Below are 23,076 nucleotides of genomic sequence, written 5' to 3' on the forward strand. Positions count from 1 at the left end.
TTTGCTGTTTAGTTTAGTTGCAAGTTTCTGAGGCAGATTGTTTGACCTATACAGTAGGCCTAATATGAAGCCAGCTCCATTCATGACAGTTCTTACTCAGTACAAAAATTGCAGGCCTGTGGGCCATGGGAACATAGTTGCCACTGGGACCCAACACAAAACTTGCCTAAATCAGGGCTTTGGCAGTAGGCTAAGTCAAGAGGCACAGTTGTAGTGCTACATCCCATTCCTGCCTCAGGTTCATGGAAAAGTTGTTGCATTTCCAGGTAGGGGTCATGGAAGGAAGACGCTTATAAAGCACTGTGATGTGTATGGTATGTAAAAGGCAACCCTCTTTTGCAAAAGAAGTAGGGACCACTCCCCTTTGTGCCTAGCTAATTTTTGAAAATGTGTTACATAACGCATATTTAAACTTGTACATATTTCACTTAAATTCACACAGAAAAATGGGGAAATAATAAGAAAGGAAAAGCCACACAAAGAAATGCTGTTAAGCACGATATATTTATTTGTCTGCACATTATTTTAAGGAAACAGCATAATAAGATAAGCAGATCAGGCACTGTAATGTCCTAAGCTGCTACTGATAATTGTTACAAAGTTATGGTCAAAGCCATTAAAAAGTCATATATAGAAATTATTTTCTATAAAAAATGTTTTTATGCTACCAGAAAAGTCATTGATTTCCTTAAGCTACTGGAAATTAATATTAAAACTTTGTTCAATACAATATTAAGACATCAGTAAATAGTTAGGGCCACATCATAAACACACAGCTTTCTTTTCCATCTCAGGACCTTGCTGACCTGAAAGTTTTCTCAATGGTAGACATAGCCAAGACAGGTGATGTTATACATTGTGCAAGCCATACTTTCTTCTTATAACAACTAGGGTTTACAGAGCCACAGATATCAATCATGTGTTCAACATCCTCTAATGTCCTTGGTGGGTAGGTAGCAAGCTGCCTTTTGCTACATTCCTCCTCCCATCTCTGCCATCCCCTTAGTCCATAAGATATTTCTGCAAATGACAGGTTGACGGATGTTGTGTTATATAAGGAAAGTAAGCGTGTGTGTTTTTAAAGTAAACATGTCTGACAGAGAGTGTCACTATAGTCACATTAAAAGTTGAGATTTCCCATCAATATTTACTCTGCTATCAGAACTGTCACTGTATTCTTCAATGAAAAGTAGCTATAGTATCTCTGACTTTATTTGAAACCAAGTCTGTGCTCTTAATTCATTCACTGCTAGCAATTATACATACTGATACACATCACTATAAGGTGGATTCGCTTTATTCCAAGCTTGGCACTGCTGAAAAGTAACAGTATTCAAGTCTGTGCAGCAACTTTTTCCATATGTTGCTGAGTACGGCTCTGCTATAGTTTTTGTGATAGATAATATCTTTATTTTTTGATAATTTCAAGTAATGTAACAGTGTCAAAGAAAATATGTATCAAACCCAGTAATTATTTAATGGGTCAACATAAAAGCAAAGCAGAGAAAATCCAAGACTTTCGGATAATCACAGGTAAAACTTCCTGAGATCTCCTACAACAACAAAAGCAGCAGAACCACCTTTTTCTCACCATTAGTCTCACTCAGGTTTCTCCACACTCTCTCCCTGCTAACAAAACCCACCCTACTGTGATAAATCCACACAGAAGCATGAACTCAGTGCGTGTCCTGTTTCTTACTCCACAGATAAGGGAGGTCACATTAGCTGGTAGAATCCAATGACGCTGCTATTTTTATATGTTTATGCTCAGTAACATCAGAAAGCATGGGCTCCTTCTTTCCCATACAGTTTTTCAAATGGGAGAAAATTATTGGTTTGTGTTTTCTTAGAAGTTATGGTTTGGATTTTCTCATTTATTTCTGTTCTTTTGGAGGGAGGCAGGGAAAGCCTTGCTGATGTGTTGTGACTAAAATACTTAAAGCAACAAAGGAATCCACTAATGAAGTACAGTCCTAATATACCTGTGCCATAGTTTATGTATGGAAACTGAGATTAAATTGGTGAGAGTTAGTCACTAAAGAAGCTACTATCAGAACATTAAAATTGTTGACATTTCTTTTTGTTTTCTGACCAGTTCTATAGGTAACTGCATCTTGTTTAGATTGTAACCTAGTACATTAGTTGTCGATATTTTGAAGAAGTGAGACAAAGATTTTGATGAATTTGTCAGTCTTCCAGAAATTACCATTTGAAACAGTGTGGTACAAATGATCCAAGTTCTGTGATATTTACTGCTTGCGATTGAAATTTATGTTGAAAATGCAACATTAATTAAAATTGCAGCAAAGAGTAAATTTGTGCTGGGTACAGGAGAGACCTGTTGTTGCAGGTGAGCATCTTTGTCTCAAAAGCAATTTGGATACCACTGAGTAAGTTAAAAAGTAATTCTAGGAATGTAGAAATCTTACCTTAATTAAATAGGAAAAAAAAAATCATCTTACTCATTGAAATTGCTAATTGATATAATGAGCATATTGCCTTCAGTTATGAATTTCAATAAGTGTAGGAACAAGGGAATTATTCTGATGGTTTTCCATGTTGCTTGGTGAAGTTTCCCTTTTACCTTCTATGTTTTCTTCTGTGAACAACTTGTCTATTTAAAGCCTGCAGTGATTCTCCCATGTCAGGGAACAGTGGCAATGGCAGTGATTTCAAATACACTATTGAAAGGGTTTATTGCAGTTGAAAGTCACCAAAAAAAAGATGGTTGTTCAGGAGCTACGTGTTTTAGACTTGTGTTGCTTTCATATCTTTCCTGTTCTATAGATGTTTAGTAAGGTACATTCCTTCATTGAGCTTTCACCCTATGAAGAAATATTCTTGCTTCCAATGTCCTTATTTGTAGATAATAATTATTATGCTTCATTCTAACCTGCACTGTGAAATGCATATGCTTTCTAGTTTTGTTGCTTATTCAACAGCTACAGTAGAAGCAGATGTTGCAGAGATATTTCATTGTAAAGTGATTGCTTAAACCAGCTTGTGATCATGTTTCTCAGATACTTGATCTTGTTCTTCAAATACAGATTTACTTAGTCACTAATGTTTACCATGTTCAAAGGCTACTGTTAGTAATGTTTGGCAGATTTTCTGATTTTACTGGTCAAAACCCATCTTGACGGCGTAATTGCCTTACTTTCAACAAGAAAATTATCTGTTACCTAAATGACACGTGTGACACATAGGGCCACACACACAAGGCAGTTATCTCACTGGCTACTGTTGGGAGTCAGACTTTAAGAACCCAATCCTGTGAAGTTCTCGTCCACTGAGCTTTTGTAGGAAGCCAGGACAGTCAGTGTCTCACGGCATGGGCGTGTGGAGGAAGGAATGAGCATTAGGGAAGTTTTCTCACAGGTTACTTGCAGTCCGCCTGCTCTTCTGTTCCGACTTGTACAAACTTTACTGTTATAATCCTGACTCTTTCTGGAGATCCTGCCAATCATTCCAGTTTCTGAGGTGATTGCAATGCTGGCAAGTATCCAGAAATAGAAACCAAGGTTTAAATTTCTGTTTAAAGCTTTCTGAGAAAGGAAAAAAAAAATAACAAAAAAAAAAAAACCCAAAACATTTTATGCAATTGACTGCTCAAGTCAACTGAACTGACTGTACAAAGTATCTTGGCAAGCAAACAAAGGAGAGAAATAGCTTAATGTAGCATTATTGCATTCAAGCAATCTGGGCATTTTCCTGGCTTAACTGGTTAGGTTGTTTGCAGTTGCATGTAATTACTCAGGTTGTAGGAACTCATTTTGTCAGACACGGATGACTTTCTTAGTTCCTACAAAAAGAATGCAAAATTAAAAAAAGAATAATTTAACAGACCTTTGTCACTGAGCTATCTGACACTGTTATTTGGTATGCTCTGATTCAGAGGTAGACAACTGACACTAATACCAGGAACCAAATAAAAGACAGAATGGATTTTTCTGTATAGACAATTAAATTACATTCCAGAGGTTGATAGCTTTACTTTTTGAGATGTACGAGAGCTAGCTGTTTCTTAGAACAGTTTAGGGGATATATGGGTCTTAAACTAAAACTTAAAAGTTTTTTTTTTTCAGTGAGACTGATGCTCTGGAAAGACAAGAATCCCTGACAACTCTTTTTCTGTTACTTTTTCATTTGTTTCCTCATCTCTGTCTGTTTTGTTTTAACTTTTTTCCTGTGAGATGTTAAATAGCACATTACCTATACCCTTACATTTATTTAGTTAAATAAGTCTTCTTTTTCCAAAGTTGCATAATTAGGTGGGTTTGGTGGATTTTCTTGTTTGGGTTTTTTTTCCAAAGTTGCATAATTAGGTGGGTTTGGTGGATTTTCTTGTTTGGGTTTTTTTTGTTGTTGTTTTATTTTTTTAATCTGGCAACTGCAAATTGACATAATGGTTTTGAGTGGTTTTCAGAGCAAGCACTTTTATGGACTATGATAATCTTTCCAACTAGCTGTGAATTTGGCAGTTTGGCAGACTCCCAGTTTACCTTTTAACCTCCCAACTGTACTTTAACAGGAGTCATGCTGTTGTTGTTTTAGCCTCTTCCAAATTTCTTTTGAAACAATGGTGCACTTTGCATTTGTGATAATAAAAATCTACTGGTATTAAATTCCATTATCACATGAGTAATTAAGCTGATGGTTCTTAGTGCCTCCAATAGAGTTTTGAAGAGGCTTATAGGCTTCACTGCTTTGTTTTGGCTTGATGAAGGGATACCAGATGTTTTTCTTCTGTCAAGTAGGATTATAGTTTGGTAAATGTTAAGAAAGTTAAATTGACTTGTGCTCTTACAGATAGGCTTAGAACTTCACTGTCAGTCTTTACAGGTAGTCAGAATTTATTATGTAAACTCTTTCTGGTTTTTTTTTTTTTTCCTTTGGTCAGTTTGTTGATTCTCTTTTTCCACTGTCAGGTTAAATTTTTATTGCTAATTTCACTGTCTTATACAAATCTTTAAGGAAATAAAGACAATGGTGAGTATCCTGTCCTTCTCCATTATGTGGTGGTATGATGTTAGTGTTCTATTACTGCTGAGATTTCTCTTAGCTCAGGAGTTTCTTGGGTTAGCCACTATATCTGCACTCAACTCCATGGCTAACATATAGTTGTCATTAAGTGAAACTTAAACAGTTTTACGTCCTAACAGCTCCAATGTGTCACCTGCCTGCACTGGGAAGTTCTACTTCTGGGATCAGAGTTAAGATAACATTTAGGAGTCTTCTGATGATCGCTTACCTCTCCAAATTAAGGTGGATCCAGTTTTCTGAGCAGCCTCTTGAGTTTCATCAGTTCCTGTCATAATTATTTTTATTATGACCTTCTTCCTAACAGTCTGGTGTGGTGGTGGCTGGAAGTGGCTCTAAGATTACATCAAATATAATTATACTTTGATTTCTGTATCTGAACATCTTAACTTTTTGAAATATAGCTTGTATTCTTCCTTAGTTTAGGATTATCCAAGGTAGCACCGCATTTGGAAGGTTAAAAGCTACAGCTAGAAGCTTATTTCCTTCTCCTATCTGCAAGAGCCTTATCGTACTGTTGTACTTGATCACATTCTACTTGATGATGTTAAAGTCTTGTCTCAATGAAGGTCTTTGATTGTAATACTTGTAATTCACTGGAAGAGCAGTTTTGGGAAGGCACATGATTTTTGGAGCAGAGAGCTTTATTTTATTTATTTAACTTCTTTAGGAGCCACAGAACTGTTGATACCTGTCTGCCCTTGTATGATGTTGGACGATTCTTGCAAATCACTTTCCAGGGATAGGAAGAGATGGTTATTTGAGGGGTTAAATGTAGGGGATTGTGTTGTAGCCAGCTGGATCTTGGGTCGTTTAGGAACTTGTAAAAAGGATGACCTTAAGAAATGATGAAATATGTAGTCTGCTTCAAGGGGCCTTACATGAGTGACCAGCTGAAGACCTACAAGAGCAGCATAACTGATCTAGAAATAGCAAAGTCTGTTGTAGGGCATATTGGTTGCAACAAACATTTACAGCCAGTATATACTTCATATATATAAACCATATCTGATAAAGCTAGTTTGTGTGAGAGACCACAAATTTACTGTTAGTGAGCTAAATCTGATTTTCTTTTGCCATGTCAGACTTCTTGTGCATGCAGAAACCACCTTATAACGTGTACACTGCACAACCTATCTCCACACACACAGTAAGTCATCCAGTGCCTCTAAGAAGTGTCTCATTTACTGCACGGATGTGCAATGATTATGCAGACCTTGAGTAGTAAGTCCACTGTGTCCCAGAAATACCTGATTTTTATGCTGTCCTCTGTACATGCTTGAGAAATGTGTTAGACAAAGGTGAGCAAGCATGTTCAAAAAATTTGAACAAATGTCAAAAGAAAAAAATTGTGGTGACAGGGAGAAGAGAACATTTCTGGGGAAATCTCAGCATACTGTAGCCTTGGACATGTCCACAAAAACCCTTAACATAATGCAGCCCTGTAAGGGTTGTTTAATCATTTAATGCATGTGAATGCTTCCGCCATGTTATGGTGCTTGTGGTTCTAAAGTCGGGGGTCTGACAGGAAGACATTTCTCTGAAAGAAATCCTCAGAGTAAAGCGAAGACTTCTCATCCCTCATGCAGGTCAAATTTGTTCGCATAAAGGACTTTGAGGAAAAAAAAAATGTAACTTTTCTTAGGCTTTTGAGGTGAAATTTATTTACAGAGGCTGGCATGGTATTTTATTCCTCTGTCTGATTTAGAACTTGCCTACACACACTTTTTTTCATCAATTCCACCTATGGAAATTTCTCTAATTATTCTAGGAAAAGCGTTCTGATCAGAAAATGTCCACAAAGTCAGCTAAGAACACATTTTGGCTTTGATTCTCACCTCTGTATGCATTCATACATACAATTCCTTCACTTATTACTGTGTACTTTTAATACATGGCAGAACTACCTAAAGACAGAAGTATAAAACAAAATGGTCCATGCAATATAAGTGTGGGGGTTTTGCTTTTGTTCCATGTTTGGTTTATTATTTATACATGATAAAATGTTTTTAATTGTGATGGGAGTTTCATGCAAGTAGGGGTTCTTTTATGCACTGACTTTCCAGATCCTTTTGTAGTTTCGTCTAAGGCAAATGGCAAGTTAAATGGTACCTAGCATCCATTGTGTTGGAGAATGCAATAACTATCAACGGTATATTTAGAAAACATGCAGACGGCAAGACAGGAAAGGTGGATATCCCTTTCTCAACCTGTATTTGACCTCACTCAATTTAATAACCAAAGAATTGTGTGGTTTTGACACAAAGACATTTGCACAAGTGATCAGAGACAGCTGCTAAGATGTGTTGTTTAATAATGAATGCAAAATATTCCTGTGAGATTATTTTTGAGCAGGTTTAAACTTCAGAAAAGAATGCCTCCAAGGATGAGAGCATTGTTTTTCATCCCTCTCATTGCAATCTGAATTGCTAGTATGCATTAAGAATCCAATTCAAAGTAATCCAAGTTTGAAAGTACTTATTTATTCATCATTTATTATGATAGAGTATGGATAAATTGGTACTCCTTACTTTGTGCTAAAGTGAAAAAATGGAGAATGGCTTCATTAGACATTGTTGACCTATTTCACTTAGACAGAATATTAGATTTGTAGCAAACAGGAGACTGAGATCTCTAGACTTTTCTGATGCTATCTTGAATGCAGCTGTGCATTCATGCAGCTAAAAGGAGAGTAAAGGCTTGGTCTTGCAAAATGTTTGTCATTACCTGCTTCTTTATTGCCTTTAACTAGGTCTATTTAGTGATTGCTACCAACTTTTCATAAACACATCTAAAGAATGGTTTCTCAGTGGTGTTTGTGAAACCATCTATTTGTCATATTCTAGAGTTTATGGTGAAATTCAAGACACTTGATCAAAATTTGAAAGTTGATTTAATTTTTTGCCTTTTTATTTCAGGGACCTGAAACTGGACAATATTCTTCTGGATGCAGAAGGTCACTGTAAACTGGCTGACTTTGGGATGTGCAAAGAAGGGATTCTAAATGGAGTGACCACCACAACCTTTTGTGGCACACCTGACTATATAGCTCCAGAGGTATTTTTTTGCACTGTGCTAAGAATACAGATATTATCATTCATCAGACTGTTACACTTACAATTTTAGAAACTTTCTACATGTAGATGAAAACAGTAGACAATGCAGACTAGACTGTGCTGCAGTTTCACCTGAGTGATCTTGCAGAAATTGGTTACTCTCCTGTTCACAAGCAGTATTGCATGTTGATAGGAGTGACAAGGCATGGTTTTTCTATTATTTGTTTTCTGCATTTAATAGTATTCTTCACCATACACTCATTTCTGACTCAGCATTATTGTGAATGCACTTACTAGCCTTTAAGTTGCTAGATGCAACTGCATACTGCCAGCACTGGACTTGAGTAGTTATAAAAATGTTTTTAATTTTTCATGAGACTTAGAAGGGCATGTTCATAAGGAAGAGACCATATGTTAGGTGTCATTTTGCCTAGGGTCTTTGTGGGAATATAATCTTCTTACTTTCTTTAAATTATCAGCAAGTGAAAGATACTATGTTTGTGGTACTTGTTTTCATATGGATGAACAGAAAGTATGGACTTGCACAGAAAAGTAGAAACTTTTCACTTGGATGCTGCATATCAGTTGGCAGCATCCAAAGTAATTTTAAGGCATTAATTGCATAAAATAAATGGATGAGAACCATGCAGGTTTTACATATCCTAAATTTTAATATTATAAGATGCATTTCCAGGTACCTAAAATGAATTGATATCGTACAGTTAGTCTGCTAGGCAGACTTTGCTCAGTTTAGTTAGTAACCTGTGCATCTTTCTGATGAAGATTCAGTGTGCTGATTTAACATAAAGGTATCATTGGTTTGTCTTTCATGAACCATAAATTTGAAGCAGGGAAAAATATTAGTTTATTATTTGAGACAATAATTTATTAATCCATATTAGTGTTCATGGCTGTCAAGCTTTGGTAGCACAACTGATAAGGTGTGAATCATCTTGAAACTATCGTAATATGAATGTGTGTCTTATGGAGTTTTAAAAGTATTCTTCTGTTAAAAGAAAATAAATACTAGTGTGATGGTTTGGGTTTTGTATGAATTATTTTCTGATTCAGTATACTAATTGAGTCCTTTGACAAATTCTTTGAAAATTATTACTGAAAACAAAGCAATAAGATTCCAGGAGATTTTACATGAAATCCTGCTTCCGCTGAAGTCAATATTCCATTTTGTCATCTTAATTGCAGAAGATTATCTCCTGCTTATGCTTCTCTTGCATCATGGTGGTGTGTTTCAATTTCCTTTTCTTTAGCAATATCTGAGTTCCAAAGAGTGCCCAAAACACTTGAAAAGTACACTTTTGAACAGTATCATTTTCTGTAATTAATGTCGATAAAATGTAATATCCATTCAACTAAGAATCCAGTTGGGATCCAGGCCTCCGTATTCAACTGTTAAACTCATTTCTGTTTTTATGTTAAGATTGAATTCGGTTTTATATTGGTCATGATTCCCAGATACAGCACTAAGCTCACACAGTTCACCACGAGACCTCTGACTGTAACACTAGTGTTGTTTAAGGAGGTGGTGGAGTTCTTGCCATTCCAACTCATTTTAAGGCAGTCAGCTTCACCTTTAAACAGTCACCCGCTCTACCTTCCCCTATCCCCTGTCAGTGCTGAAACATTACCACCAAACTGCAGGCTTCTTTTCAGTGAAGAGGAACCAAGAATTAAACTTGTTCCTTGTACAACACGTTCTGTAGCACCAAGTAGTACAATAAAACTACATCAGACTAAGCTATTACTCCCCACTAAAGGTATTTGCCACAAGGTTAAATGTGAAAAGTTGTAGCCAGTTTTTCTGAAAGCAAGGGCAGTTAAAGTGATTTTAATGCTGTAAAATACTTGATCAAAAATGCTTTTGGCTTCCTTCAGCCCTACCGAAAGGACTAAAATAAATCTCTCGGATGATCTCTGTGCAGCATTACAAGCTTGGTCAGCTTCTTTTGTTCAAGATAGAGAGAAGGAAATGTTTCACATTTTCCACCAATCTGTTTTGTATATGTGATCCTTTTTTCCCCTGTAGCGTGACCTGCTTTAAAGAGTTTGGAAGGATATACAGCTCTTTTGCTCGCGAGCATACCCTTTTACTCAGGGGACTGATAAACTCAGTCAGTACTTCTGAGAACAACTACGCATTGACACTTAGCTGTGGTAGTGCAAACTGCATGGGTGAGAAACTACGCCTACTGTTACCGAAATCAGTGTAGGATTTAGTCCTACTCGGACACTGGGGGAAAGGATGGGTGTATGGTGGAAACAGCAAAATTGCAGCCGAGAGTGTTGTCTAACTTGTCTATTCAATCCAATCTCTTTTTCTATACTAGATTCTCCAGGAGTTAGAATATGGCCCATCAGTAGACTGGTGGGCTCTGGGGGTTCTCATGTACGAAATGATGGCTGGGCAACCTCCCTTTGAAGCTGACAATGAAGATGATCTCTTTGAGTCTATCCTTCACGATGATGTATTGTATCCCGTCTGGCTCAGTAAAGAGGCTGTCAGCATTTTAAAAGCAGTGAGTCTTCCATTACTTGCTTTCCTCCTCCTCTTCCTGGGTTTTTTGGGGGGTGGTTTTGTTTGGTTTCTTTTTTTCCCCTTGATTAAAATTGAATTTGCTGAAAGTTGTTGAGAGCAGTCACCACTGGGAGTTCAAGCATAGTTCAGAGTGCCACTGTTAGGATAATGGGGCCTGGGATAAATTACACCGCTTGTGGGAAAGGAACAGAATGTTTGTATTCCACGCAGTTGTACACTGTGTAAATCTGTGTACCGCAGATTCATGTTTCAGGGAAAACCCAACCAACTAGAACTGTGCTATCACTTTGACACTTTATATGCTGCATGTTCACTAGAGTGGGGGAAGTACTACGTAATTAAAGAAACAATGTTTTTATTTAACCCACTTACAAAATTTCCTGTCCTTCTGCCTTTCTTCCTTGGTCATCAAGATGGGTTGGAAGCCCTTTATTTACAGCTGCATGTTCTATTTTATAGTTCACATAAAACTTCGATAAGCAATCTTACTCTAGTGTAATTGTTTCTGCTCTGTTTGGTGTTTTTCAACATGAGTAGAGAACATGACAGAAACATAGGTCACCAAATGCCACAATTTTTTTAATCAGTCAATCAAAATGTGCCACTGGGCAACTTCAGTTTCTAGACTAGCTTTCTCAAGTCAAGTTTACCTCTTTAACATGACACTGTCATAAATTCTTTCTTCTGTGCTAGTATAATCCTAAAATTATAAGCAAAACAGAAGTAGTATGCCAATCCCCAACGTTTGAAAACTTGAGAATGATTTCTGGCTTAAAAAATTAACTTGCATTTTATTTGTTTTCCCCCTTCTTTGAAAATGGAAAATTTCTACCTTTCCACTTCTGTTATATTTCCAACATCTGGAATAAGGGAGACTGTCAATTAAGAGAGCGGCTGGTAAAGTCCTGCAGAGATCTTCATACAGGGTTACATTTTGAAATTATATATAAAACTTGGACAAATTCTAATTTTAACACCTTTGGACAGTTAGAGCATTCTGCAGAAATGTTCATCTTGATCTTTTAATAAAAATATCATCAGGTATATTCTAGCCAAGAGAAATAGATGGTCTAGCAGATGATTCGAACCCAAATTCCAAGTTAACCTCTCCGAATTATTTATGAAGTATCTCTTTTGCTCCATTCACTGTAGTGAGAAGATGGAGGAATTATTAAAGCTGACCTTTATGCATATTCTCCCTTCTCACCCCCAAATACCTCTCTGATGACTTTTTATTAGCTGACATGATACTTTCATGCTTCCATTTTTTATTCCCAGACCCTTCAGTTATTTTCAGCTCAGCAAAAATTCTATGGATTTGAGCTGCAAAATTCAGGCTGATATCATGGGTTATTTTGGCATATTGTAGAGAAAGGATTGTTGTCAGTGTTCATATCTACATCTGAATGTCACTAAAGTCCAGGAGATTCTCTGTAGTGTTTTGGTTTCACAGCCTGTAAGATCTGTTCCTTTGCCATCCGAGGGCTCCTTCAGTGAGTCTGTGTTAAATGAGCTTTCTGTTATTCTGAATCGTGGAAACATTTGTTGGAGGGGAAAAGTTAACTGATAACCCTTGATTAAGCATGTAGTATGAGTGCTGTTGTAGCTATTAGGAGAAGGTGTTTGTTTTACAGAGGAAAGGGAGAAACAGATTTGGCAGTCAGAGCCTTACTGTGTTATCTCATTGTGGTGCAAGTAGTGAGATGTCTAACTGTTAATGTTATTCATGTCATTCATTAACCACACACAAATGCAAACACAGAATTGGGCTGCAGGTGTAAACTATCTGGTTGTTTGAATCTAAGTGCAAGTGTGTTAAAACCTCTAATTTCTTTCAAAGCTGACTTTGCTATAAATTTTCATGAGGCTGTTTTCCTGAGCCTATATTTTAATAGTAGACATGGTAGTTTATATTTTGCTGTAATCCATCTTTCTGTCTAAAGTTAATTCTTAACGCCATTATAAACCTTAAAAATAGAGTTGCATCCATTAAACAGATTTGCACTATACTAAGAGAGATTATTACTCATCAGGCAAGATGTCTTCATTGGCATAAATTGATAGAATTTAATGGCACTGTGCCAGTTTACACCATAAAAAGAAAACATTTCCTTACATTTAGCAACCTGCTGCCTATGCAGCTATGGTATGAAATATGTTTGAAACTTGTGCTTTTCATCTGATCCTTTTCTATGTTCTGTTAAATGAAGAACAGGAAAAACAGAGGAAAGAAAGAGGCGTCTATGTATTTTACCACTGAATGCTAGCAAGGGATTAACTTTGGAACACTTCGTTTCCTCACATTGTGCTTTGAGACATGGGTTTCATTCTTTAGAAACTGTGTATTTTTGCACTCCTCCAAACAGCATGTGAAGAAAGTTTAATAAGAAGATGTTCTCTTGTATTAAATAAAAATGTTTTCTCATTTTCTGAAGAAACAGTTTTCCTGTTGTTTCCAACAAAACACTAACAAGGAAGATTTTTACAGCTCAGCATTACAAGGCAGCATGTTGCTTATCCCATGATATCCCACAGATCTTATTAGTCCTGTTTCTGTGGATTGACAGGAATTGCTATTTAAAATTCTTTCCTGTCTGGTAAGGAAAACAATTCTTCATTGAAATTAGCTCTGTGCTTCTTTGCAAGCAATTGAGAGGTTGTGTCTACAGTGTGTGTTCCCTTTGTACCCAAATAACACAGATCTCTGGATACAGAACCAGAACTTTGTTTTTAAACTGTGCCATTTATTTCAAGAAGCGAAATTTTGGGAGCCTGATGATCCTTGATTCAGGCCTCAGGTTGCATGGCTATCTCAGCAACAGGCGTTTGTCCTGTTGTCATTTAGGTCAGAAGGAACTCTGATTTTAAAAGGCTTCTTTTTCATAAAAGGATGTTCCTGCCTTAATATAGGAGAATGAAAAGGCGACACTTCCAGCTATGGCTGTCAGCTCCATTGGCAACCATCTCACCAACACAGTACAGTTAACAGCTGTCTCTGGCCTCACAGTTGCATCGTTGTTGATGCTGATGATAAACAGGGAATAAATGTCAGCTTGTGCTTCAGAAATAGAAGGTGAAAAAATCAATATTTATTTCAGGAGATTAAATTTATAGAATTAAATGTCTCCCTCAGAATTTTGAGCTTATTGCATCATATTTTCATATGATAATTTTGTTTGCTTTAAGTATTCATTCTTAAAATTTGTTCTTCTTCATCACCCATTTCCAAGTTTCATGAAGTTTGTGAAGTACAGTACTGAACTCTACTATGTAGTCATATTTTCATGTCCTGGGCTTCTTAAAAATGACATGTTCTGATGTTTTCCCTGCCTCTGGCTTAAAACAAAGACAGAGCATGACAGATACTAGGATCAGATTTTACTTCTTTGATACCTGGATTATACAGTACAAAAAGTGTATCCTGTAGTTTTCGTGTTCTGTTCCTGCAAAATGTGTGGCTGCTGGTTCCTGGCCTGATAGTTCCAGTCCTGAAGGTGAAATAAAGCAGAAGAATGTAGGAATGCATTTTGTGGTTTTCCGAGAGACATTACCAAAGCACAGTAATCCTTTCAAAACCTTGTTTCTCCTGCTCATAGAAAATACGACCTGTAGTTTAGATATGACTTGTCCACTTGCAAAGGAACTTGCCGAGCAGTAGAATGCAAGACCAAAGAGAAAGATCATCTTCAGAGCAGCATGTATATGTCAGAAACCACAGAGAGAATTGCCTCACTGATCTATGTTCTATCTCTAAAATGATAGCAGTGGTATTCTCCTGTTGATGGTGGATCTAGCTATCTAAAACCATCTTAAGAGCTTCAGTAGCTACTTATCTAATAACTGGAGTACTGAAGCAAGGATATGCATTACAGTGATTTACTTTTTTGTAAGTTTTTTTGTGGTACAGCTGTATAGTATAATGTGGTACCTAGGTTAAAAAGGTACTCAGCAATTGTCACATTTTGTTTTATTTGTACACTTCTTTAGAAATTTAAAAAATGTTATAATAATGGCTGAATATGAAGTTACAGCAAAGCTTGGGATGATTCTACAATATGAATGTGCATGTGTGTATAAGAACATCATTTGTTGCTACTTGAATCGCAAAGATTCTGTGTCCACACACACTAGGAAATAAGTAGAGCCATTGCTAATAAAACAAGGAGGAAATAACAGAGCAAAATCAGTAAAAATATTATCAGCTGCCATTATTTTATATTAATGTCTTAAACCGTTTGTACAGCTTTTTGATGAAGGGAGTTTAAAAGTGAGCAGTTTAGAAATTACCACACCAGAGAAGACCCGTTAGATCTGGTTGCTGCCACTAACAGTGTACTAAAGATGAAAGGGAAGGTGCAAGTTATGTCATGCAGTTTCTCAACAGAAGCTTTCTGCTGGTACTGGTCACACCATGTATTTCCTGAAACATATGGACAAAACACTTACAATTCACATAGCTACGGGTGCTGTTCTTCCTTGGTTTAGAATAAAATCCTAGAAATGAGTAAGGAGTTTATGGCTTTTCGTGTGTCTGCTTGAATGGAGTGTATCATCATGCAACCTATGTACCCAAAGAAATTGAACAACAGTAAGCATATGTAGCCACAATTCCCCAAATTAATGGTTAAGGTAGAGCAAATAAGATAAAATAAGAGCAATCCTGACCATCTATTTGAAAGTGTCTCTGGAGGGTTTAATATTTTCTTTCTTTCTTTTAGTATTTTTGGCCAAAGCTGGAAGTAGAAATGCTGAAAGAGAATCTGTTCCTGTAGCACTCCCAGCCAGATGAAATTAGGAGGTCTCAGCAATCAATTGAAAGAGCTTCCTGCAGGAAACTTACACTTCGGAGTCTCCAAATCTTCTAGTTTGGCTGGAACCTCTGAAATTTGGAGGGGCATCTTTGTTGCTCTTACAGAAAAAATAACCTTCTGAAAGGGGACTGTCTCTAAAAACTAGGCTTTAGGAATTGTAATGCATAATTGAACGGCAAATGGTTTCCAGCCATTGCCATTCATGTTCTAACTTTTTCCTCTTCTCCCTCCCCTACCCTGTAGTTTATGACAAAAAACCCGAATAAGCGACTTGGCTGTGTGGCGTCACAAAATGGGGAAGACGCAATTAAGCAGCATCCGTTTTTCAAGGAAATTGACTGGGTTCTTCTAGAGCAAAGGAAAATCAAGCCGCCCTTCAAACCTCGGATTGTAAGTAGCAGTTTGCATAACATTCAGAGAAAACATGATTTGACAATTCTAGTTGTTGGTTTTTCTGACATCAGATTACTTGATGCAACATTTGGGGGTTGAAATAGTAACATAAAAACCACGCTGAAAAGATTGCCTTGTCATTGTTTCCGTGAAGGTAAGTGTCAGGAATAGATCTAATGCACAGGAAGATGTTCATGTTCAGTCATATAATCCATGAGAGGGTTTGAGGCTGTGTTTTAATTATTTTCCTGTGTTCCTAAAGATACCTTGATTAGAAGGTATTATTTCAGTTGGGTATGTACTGTCTGTACTTTCTGTGTGAACTCTGCTACAGTCCTGTGTTGCCGATGGCTACTGGATTTTGTAATGAAAGACAGAGGAAAAGATTTCTGATTAATAATATTTTAACTAAAGATACTTGAGAAAACAGCTTCCTGGGTGAAATAAATATACATTATGATTAGATAAATTTATGTACTTACATTTTCCTAGGTAACAATCAAGTATTTCTATTTTAAAGTAAAGAAAATATATGTAAATAGCAGCCCCACGTGCAGAAAGTACAAAAGCCAAGCAAAAGTACTTTACTCATTCTTGTATTCCTCTGGATGAAAATACTTGCAGTTCACCAAATGTCAGCTTTTCAGCTGAGAATGTGTGCAGTTAATTTTCTGCTTGAACAGTACAAGAGAATAATTTTATGATAAATCCTTTGAGACTGATTTGAATCTTTTGACTTTGCACATTCCTAATTACAATGTCTGATTTGCCTGCAAATATGATCAAGGTACTTGTTTGTTTCTTTTAGGTAATTTACAAAGGTATTTTTTAGAAAACAAAACTTTGTGCTCAACACCGAATCCTAACTTAAATTTCGAAGTGAAAAAGTCCCTTCTGTCATTCCAGAATTGCTGTCTGTCACATTTAATGCATTTACGTTTAGTCAAGTCAGATGCATTTCCCCAAGTTCCTTGTGTAGGTGGTGAAAGCAAGGCTGCTCGTCCAGAACGGGAGCCTGAGGTAGCTCCTCTGTGTCCACTCTTGAAGAAGTTGCTCGCTCTCTCTCTCTCTGTAGCTATGCAGAAAGAGCCCAAAGAGATTGACAACTGTAAGTGAAAGTTAGCCCTAGTGTACGTCTTTCTAGGAGTAATAGTCAGATACAGTGCTGTCATATGGAGAAGTTTTTCTTAATATATTTCTTAGAGAACGGAAGCCTTGTAATGCGGTAGCTGCAGGCAGAGGGATGCCTGAGCCAGCCCCTCTCCTGGAAAGGGTCCAGCCAGCTGGGCATGCTGGCTCGCTTACCTTCTTGGCCAGCTCTGCTCTGGAGGTGCAGCCATGTGCACCTAGTGCCTGAGCTGACTTACAAGTCTTCGTACTGCTGCAGGAAGTGTAAACCCCAAATTAACCCCGTTAGTATCTATCTGAAGCCTATTTCATACTGTAACTAGCTGCTTCCCAGTCAGGTTCCACAGCTTTCACATAGTTGCAAGCAGCCCTAGTTGGTGTTTGGCAGAGTTGCATGTGTGTAGCTCTCTTCCTGTTTTCACAAGTATTTGGCCTTTCATCTCACAGTAATTTTTGTTGCTTTGCTCAGTATTCATCAGCAGTTTGGTAATGTAGTTATCAAATCAGGATGCACAATTCCAAAATAATTTTAACTTTATGCCTGCATCTACTAAGTCCCAGATTCCTCACATCTAGTCTGTTTATTGGCTGTTTTCCTGTCATGATTGAGATGCACGGTCCCTTTATGAAGCCTTTATTATTATTGTAAGTATTCCTGCTGCAGCAGTCCTTCTTGAAAATCAGGAGGCATTTATTCAGATATTTTTATTCATTGCTGATATAAATACTTTCCACCTTCTCAGTGCAGCTTATTTATATTTCTGGTAATTATTTCACGGTTATTATATTGTAAAGCCACTCCTATTCTATTAGTTCCTGTTGCTTTGTTCCTTTCCTCCTTTTCTGCTTCCTTTAATGGTATTTTAGTTGGATATTTCAGTTTTAGTAGTGATTTCAGATTATTTCAGAGTAGTCCTTTGAATAATTTTCCAGAGAGCTGCTTGCTCTTTAATAATTGCTAGGTTGTTTTTATACATCTTTATTTACACCTTTTTCTAATTTTTCTTCAGGCTGCTTCCACAATGTCAGGTTTTTATACTACTACTTTCCATGCTGTATATGCCAACTTCCTGTGTTCCACCAAATTTGATTCATGAAGTCTAGTAGTTCTGTATGATTGGTTTTTTCTGAGCTCTTCTTTTTTATGGTGGTGAATTCAGATAATATGTAGTCTGTGTTACAGGCATCTCTATTATTTTCATGTTTTCAGTCTGCTGTCTCTAAGATATCTTCCCCAGTGACCTGGTCCTATCAACTTTTACTGATAACTTTTCTAGACTTAGAAAGAGTACACCTTATATTTTTACACTATGTTTATTGTCCATCAGCTGTTTTGTACCAGCTGTATAAATTTTGCAATTGTTTGGATTTTGTTGTTGTGTAGAAATCATTGAGCAAGATCATACTGAAATTTTTACCTGTCCTCTTAAAATTGAACGATTTATTAGTTGGAAAGTATGATATATATCTAGGCTGGAAAGATCACACAAATAAAATACAATTATAAATTATACAACTTCAGAAATGGTAAAGGAATCTAGGGCAGTAATTTTCAAATGCTGAAAAGGTGATTTTGGATACTTGCCAAACTAGAAGAGGTTGCACTCACTTTGAAAAATAAAGGAAAGAGGGAAGAAGATGAATGCTAATGAAATAAAGTCTACTTTAAAATCTAGATAGAAAGTTCCTCTCCTAATTCAGTTCTGGGTGTTCACTGAGTTCACTGAGTTTCACTGATTCAGATTAGCAAGCAAAACTGTCCCGTAGCTATGGAATAACTATGGAAAAAAACATAACTAATGCCTGTGTTTGGAATGTTTTCTGGTTTTTAACATCTTTCAGTATTGATAAAGGGCTGTTGATTATTTACAAGTGACTTGTAATATTAAAAGGGGACTAAAAAGATATATTTTTAATCTTATGTTCAGGAGAACCTAGATCTGTGAAATTAGCTATGATAAGAGAGGCCAGATTATTAGTCAGAAAATAGACATTCTTGCATGTGATATGTGAGTGTACATATGTGTAGGGAAAGAAGCATACAATGAATACATAGTCATTTGTGCATTCAAATTGAGTTTTGCATGCACATATAAAATTTTGCTCATGCAAGAATGCATATATTTACACAGGTGTTCATCTATTTTCTGACCAACTGTCAAGATGACTAAGGGGGGAAAATTTATAATTACTGTATCATACACACTGAAAAAAATAAAAAAACAAAACCAAAACAAAACACAACCATAGGAACTATTCAGATGAGCTCTGGGCAATATAAAATGCTGACACCAAATAAGTAAAGTCATTAGGGAAAATGGTCAAACACTGAGGTCCCATTAGTCAATGGAATAATCTGCCAAGGGAGGTCACAGAGATGCTAGTATGGAAAAAAACCTTGCTTCAGTTCTGCCTTACTACTCCACTGGTCCCAAATACACGGAATGTCCTTGGGTAGCACAGCCATCTTCCTTTTCTGTTCACTTTTATCCTTTCTCTGCCATAATAGATTTTCTGTCGAGCTATATTACATGGTACTGTAAGGCCTCTGCTTCTCCATAGTTCAGGTATGTCTCTTAAGCTCTGCCAGCCTTAAGTCTACATTTTTCAGCTGGACTTGGAAGAAACACTGCATCGCTATTTATTAGCCAGACTTTTGAGGATTGGGTTTTTTTTTTTTTAATCTCATTCACACTGTGGATGGATGCAAATATGTTCCTTATTATACCAAAAATATACCATTAATGTCCTTCCAGTTTGTACATGATTTGATTATTCTAGTGACGTTTTGGAAGCTGAAATTTCTTTCCTAACTGTTTTCAGCCTTGGAATGAAACTTACTGAAGTTCAAAAGGTCCTTGAAAAACTGACTATGTTTTCTGAAGGCTTGCAAGAGTGCCCTGGGCAGATCACTCATACAAATGGCTGAGGTTTAGATTGCTAAGCACTGACAGGAGTGCCACACCAGGCTGTGCTAGGCAGAGACAATGGAAGCAGATTTGGTGGCCCTGAAACCTGCTGTGAAGGATCTTTGGCTGCTCCTCCAGCTTAATGACTTGGAATAGAGAATACAAAGGGGTGGAAATACACTGGGGCCCAGTCCAATGATACATATCACCTACCAGCCCTTCCCTTCATAAATCCAGAATTATGAGGCTTTTCAGTGGCAATATTAATTTTTGTATATATATATACACAATATGGTTTACTATACTGAGGGTTTGTCCCATGTGGGACTATTATAAATGTTAAGCTACTGTAGAAAAAGTAATAGCTCTGAGACATGTACATTAGAAATGAAACAAACTTTTGAACAGCTATGCAATGGTTATTTGTTACATCTAAGCCCCAGTGACCTTGACAGTGCCTCTTGAATATCATTTCCACTGTTTTAAAAACTTAATTCTTAGAGTTTCACAGACTGTCTTGAAATTTTCTGAACAATATTATTCTTCCCTGCTGCCTTTAATGCAGACGTGAATATGTAATTGTATATACAATATATAAGTGCAGTTTTAGGGCAGACACCTATCTTTTCTCCAGAGCAACTGTGATGAGACAGGAATCCATTTGAGGCATTTTATTCCTATGTTGAGATATTTTGTCTCATGTATTCTTCCTGGAGTTTTCTTCAATTTGGAGACAGAAATTTCCCTAATCAGTAGCCCTAAGACCATGCTATGGTTTGCAATATAATTTAATGCTCAAGAACCACAAAGGCTTTGATAGTATTCAGTGATTCTCTGCTCTTCATCTTTCTTTGTTTCCATAGTAATGCTTCTGGCATGGTTGAACTGGTTATTTCCATTTTCAAAGTGCATTTGCCATAGTACACATGAAAGCAAGGGTGCAGTAGATTAGTTTCTTACCAAAGTCATTGATATGGTGGTAACTGTGGTAGACCTTGCTTAGTGACATGATGAGATGATTCTGTCTATCCCATACCAAACAATAAAACATGCATTAAAAATAGTGATTGAAACATTGTTGCTTCATCTTTAATGTATATCAGTGAAATTTATATTGTCCCGAGTTGTTATTTACTGGCAAAACTTATAATTTGAAAGAGTGAAGTAAGGGTATATTTTGTCACGTTTTGCTTTTTCCTCAATCTTCTCCATATCTGATTAGATTCCCTGCAAGAAATTCTTTGTGCCATGTCTGAGAGCATAGCGGGCCAGCTGCAGGCTTTCCAGACTGAACTTGTGGCCTGCTGACATGCCACTAACATCAGCCAGTGAAGCTCAGAGAGATGCACAAAAGTGGCAGCTTAAAGATGCATGATATCCCGGTCCCACTTGCCAGGGATGGAGGAATATCTCTGCCCAAAATTTGTTGCTGATTTGGCTGAAGCCAGTGATAGCCTCATATAAGCATCCATTTCATAGAATCACAGAACAGTTGGGTTGGAAGGGACCTTTAAAGGTCATCTAGTCCAACCCCCCTGCAGTGAGCAGGGACATCTTCAACTGGATCAGGTTGCTCAGAGCCCAGTCCAAGCTGACCTTGAACGTTTCCAGGGATGGGCCATCCACCACCATTCTGGGCAACCTGTTCCAGTGTTTCACCACCCTCATCGTAAAAAATGTCTTCCTGATATCTAGTCTAAATTTACCCTCTTTTAGTTTAAAATCTTTACCCCTTGTCATATCGCTACAGGCCCCACTATAAGTTTGTCCCCATCTTTCTTACAAGCCCCATTCAAGTATTGAAACGTCTCCCTGGAGCCTTCTCTTCTCCAGGATGAACAACACCAACTCTTTCAGCCTTTCCTCATACAAGACATGTTCCATCCCTCTGAGGGATTTCTTCTTGGTTTTTGAAGAGTTAGACCAACACCATAAAATCACTCTCATATTTCTTATGCTGTTAGTCTCACTGGCTCAGTGTGCTGCAAGGAGCTGTGAGATGGCAGAAGCTGTTAGGCACTGTGCAGCAAGGACAGTCACACCATGGGCACACTCCTGTCCTTTCAGGACAAATTTTCACTGTCAACTCTTGAAACATGTGCATGCAAACAAACCTGTTGTTTTCATCCACCCTGTTGTAAGTGTCAGGGTTGGGAAAATTTGAGACTTTGAGTAAGACGTCCTCAACATGAAAAAGCTGAAGAACTCTGAGCCGGGGGGTTATGCAAAGCCTAGTAAAACAGATGTTTGCCATATGTATTTCTTTTTCCCAATTAAGCCAAAGTTTCATCACTAATGGCTTTATCAGTGCCTGTGGCAATCCATTCATAGTGTGGCTTTATGGAGATGAAGTTAACAAAATAATCGCATTACAATGATTTACTGTGAACTTGCAGCTTTCACAGAACAATATAGTATTTTAATTTCCTCTGTGCATTCATAATTTCTTGGTTTTCCATTTTAAAAGCTCACTTTCTCCAAGAGAATTAGAAACAAGATGAACAAGATAGCCTACTGCAATTGTGTCTTGCAATATGGAGCAACAGCAGCTGCTGCCAGCCTAATTAGTTCATCTAATGTGTCTCCCTTCACTTTGCAGCCCCTTCCATTCCTACTGTTATATCATTGAGAATGTTTTCTGAATATTTCTATGTTCCTTCTTCTGTTCTGACTTCTCAGGGGCAGATAGTTGGTCTAGCAGCTAAAACCAGAGACCCAAGAATTGCAAGATATATAAGTTCTTCTACCAGATTTTCTAGAAACTCATGGTGTGGTCCAGGATTCATCACCTAACCTTTTCATGCCCCAGTTTCCACTCTGTGGTAATCTCAGGATGCTTAATGCAGAGTTCTGTGACAGTGAAGAAATACGACTGAGAAGTGTTAGAAACCAAACACGCAAGATCAGCCTGGCTTTTAATTTGACTTAATGCTTAGCACTTCCCTTGGAAGAGTGTTCTACCCTATACCAGACCTCAGTGTTAGCAGATTTCATCTTGATCCTCAATCTCAAATTTCCTATAGTAATTTGCACGTCTCTCTCTCAGCTCTGGTAATTCTAATATAATCATAAACCGTTATTGAAGTCCCTCCCCCCTTAGTTATCACTATCTGAGCCACATTGTCAGTATGCAGTTTCTTTGTGAACCTAAACTCCCTTGTTAAGTCTTGACTTAAGGATGCCAG

General features: G+C 37.3%; 1 protein-coding gene across 2 annotated transcripts in view; it reads left to right on the forward strand.

Moving 5' to 3' along the window:
* The window catches only part of PRKCE (protein kinase C epsilon), a 300,249-nt gene that overhangs the window by 261,166 nt on the left and 16,007 nt on the right, over positions 1 to 23,076 (forward strand). For both annotated transcript variants that reach the window (XM_032985267.2, XM_032985266.2), the window contains exons 12-14: positions 7,959 to 8,097; positions 10,442 to 10,630; positions 15,705 to 15,851. In XM_032985267.2, the coding sequence (XP_032841158.1) occupies positions 7,959 to 8,097; positions 10,442 to 10,630; positions 15,705 to 15,851 (475 nt within the window). The remainder of the gene's footprint in view (positions 1 to 7,958; positions 8,098 to 10,441; positions 10,631 to 15,704; positions 15,852 to 23,076) is intronic.

Source organism: Tyto alba, unplaced genomic scaffold (genome assembly GCF_018691265.1).
Source record: "Tyto alba isolate M040663 unplaced genomic scaffold, T.alba_DEE_v4.0 Super-Scaffold_16, whole genome shotgun sequence".
In the NCBI taxonomy this organism is placed as follows: domain Eukaryota; kingdom Metazoa; phylum Chordata; class Aves; order Strigiformes; family Tytonidae; genus Tyto; species Tyto alba.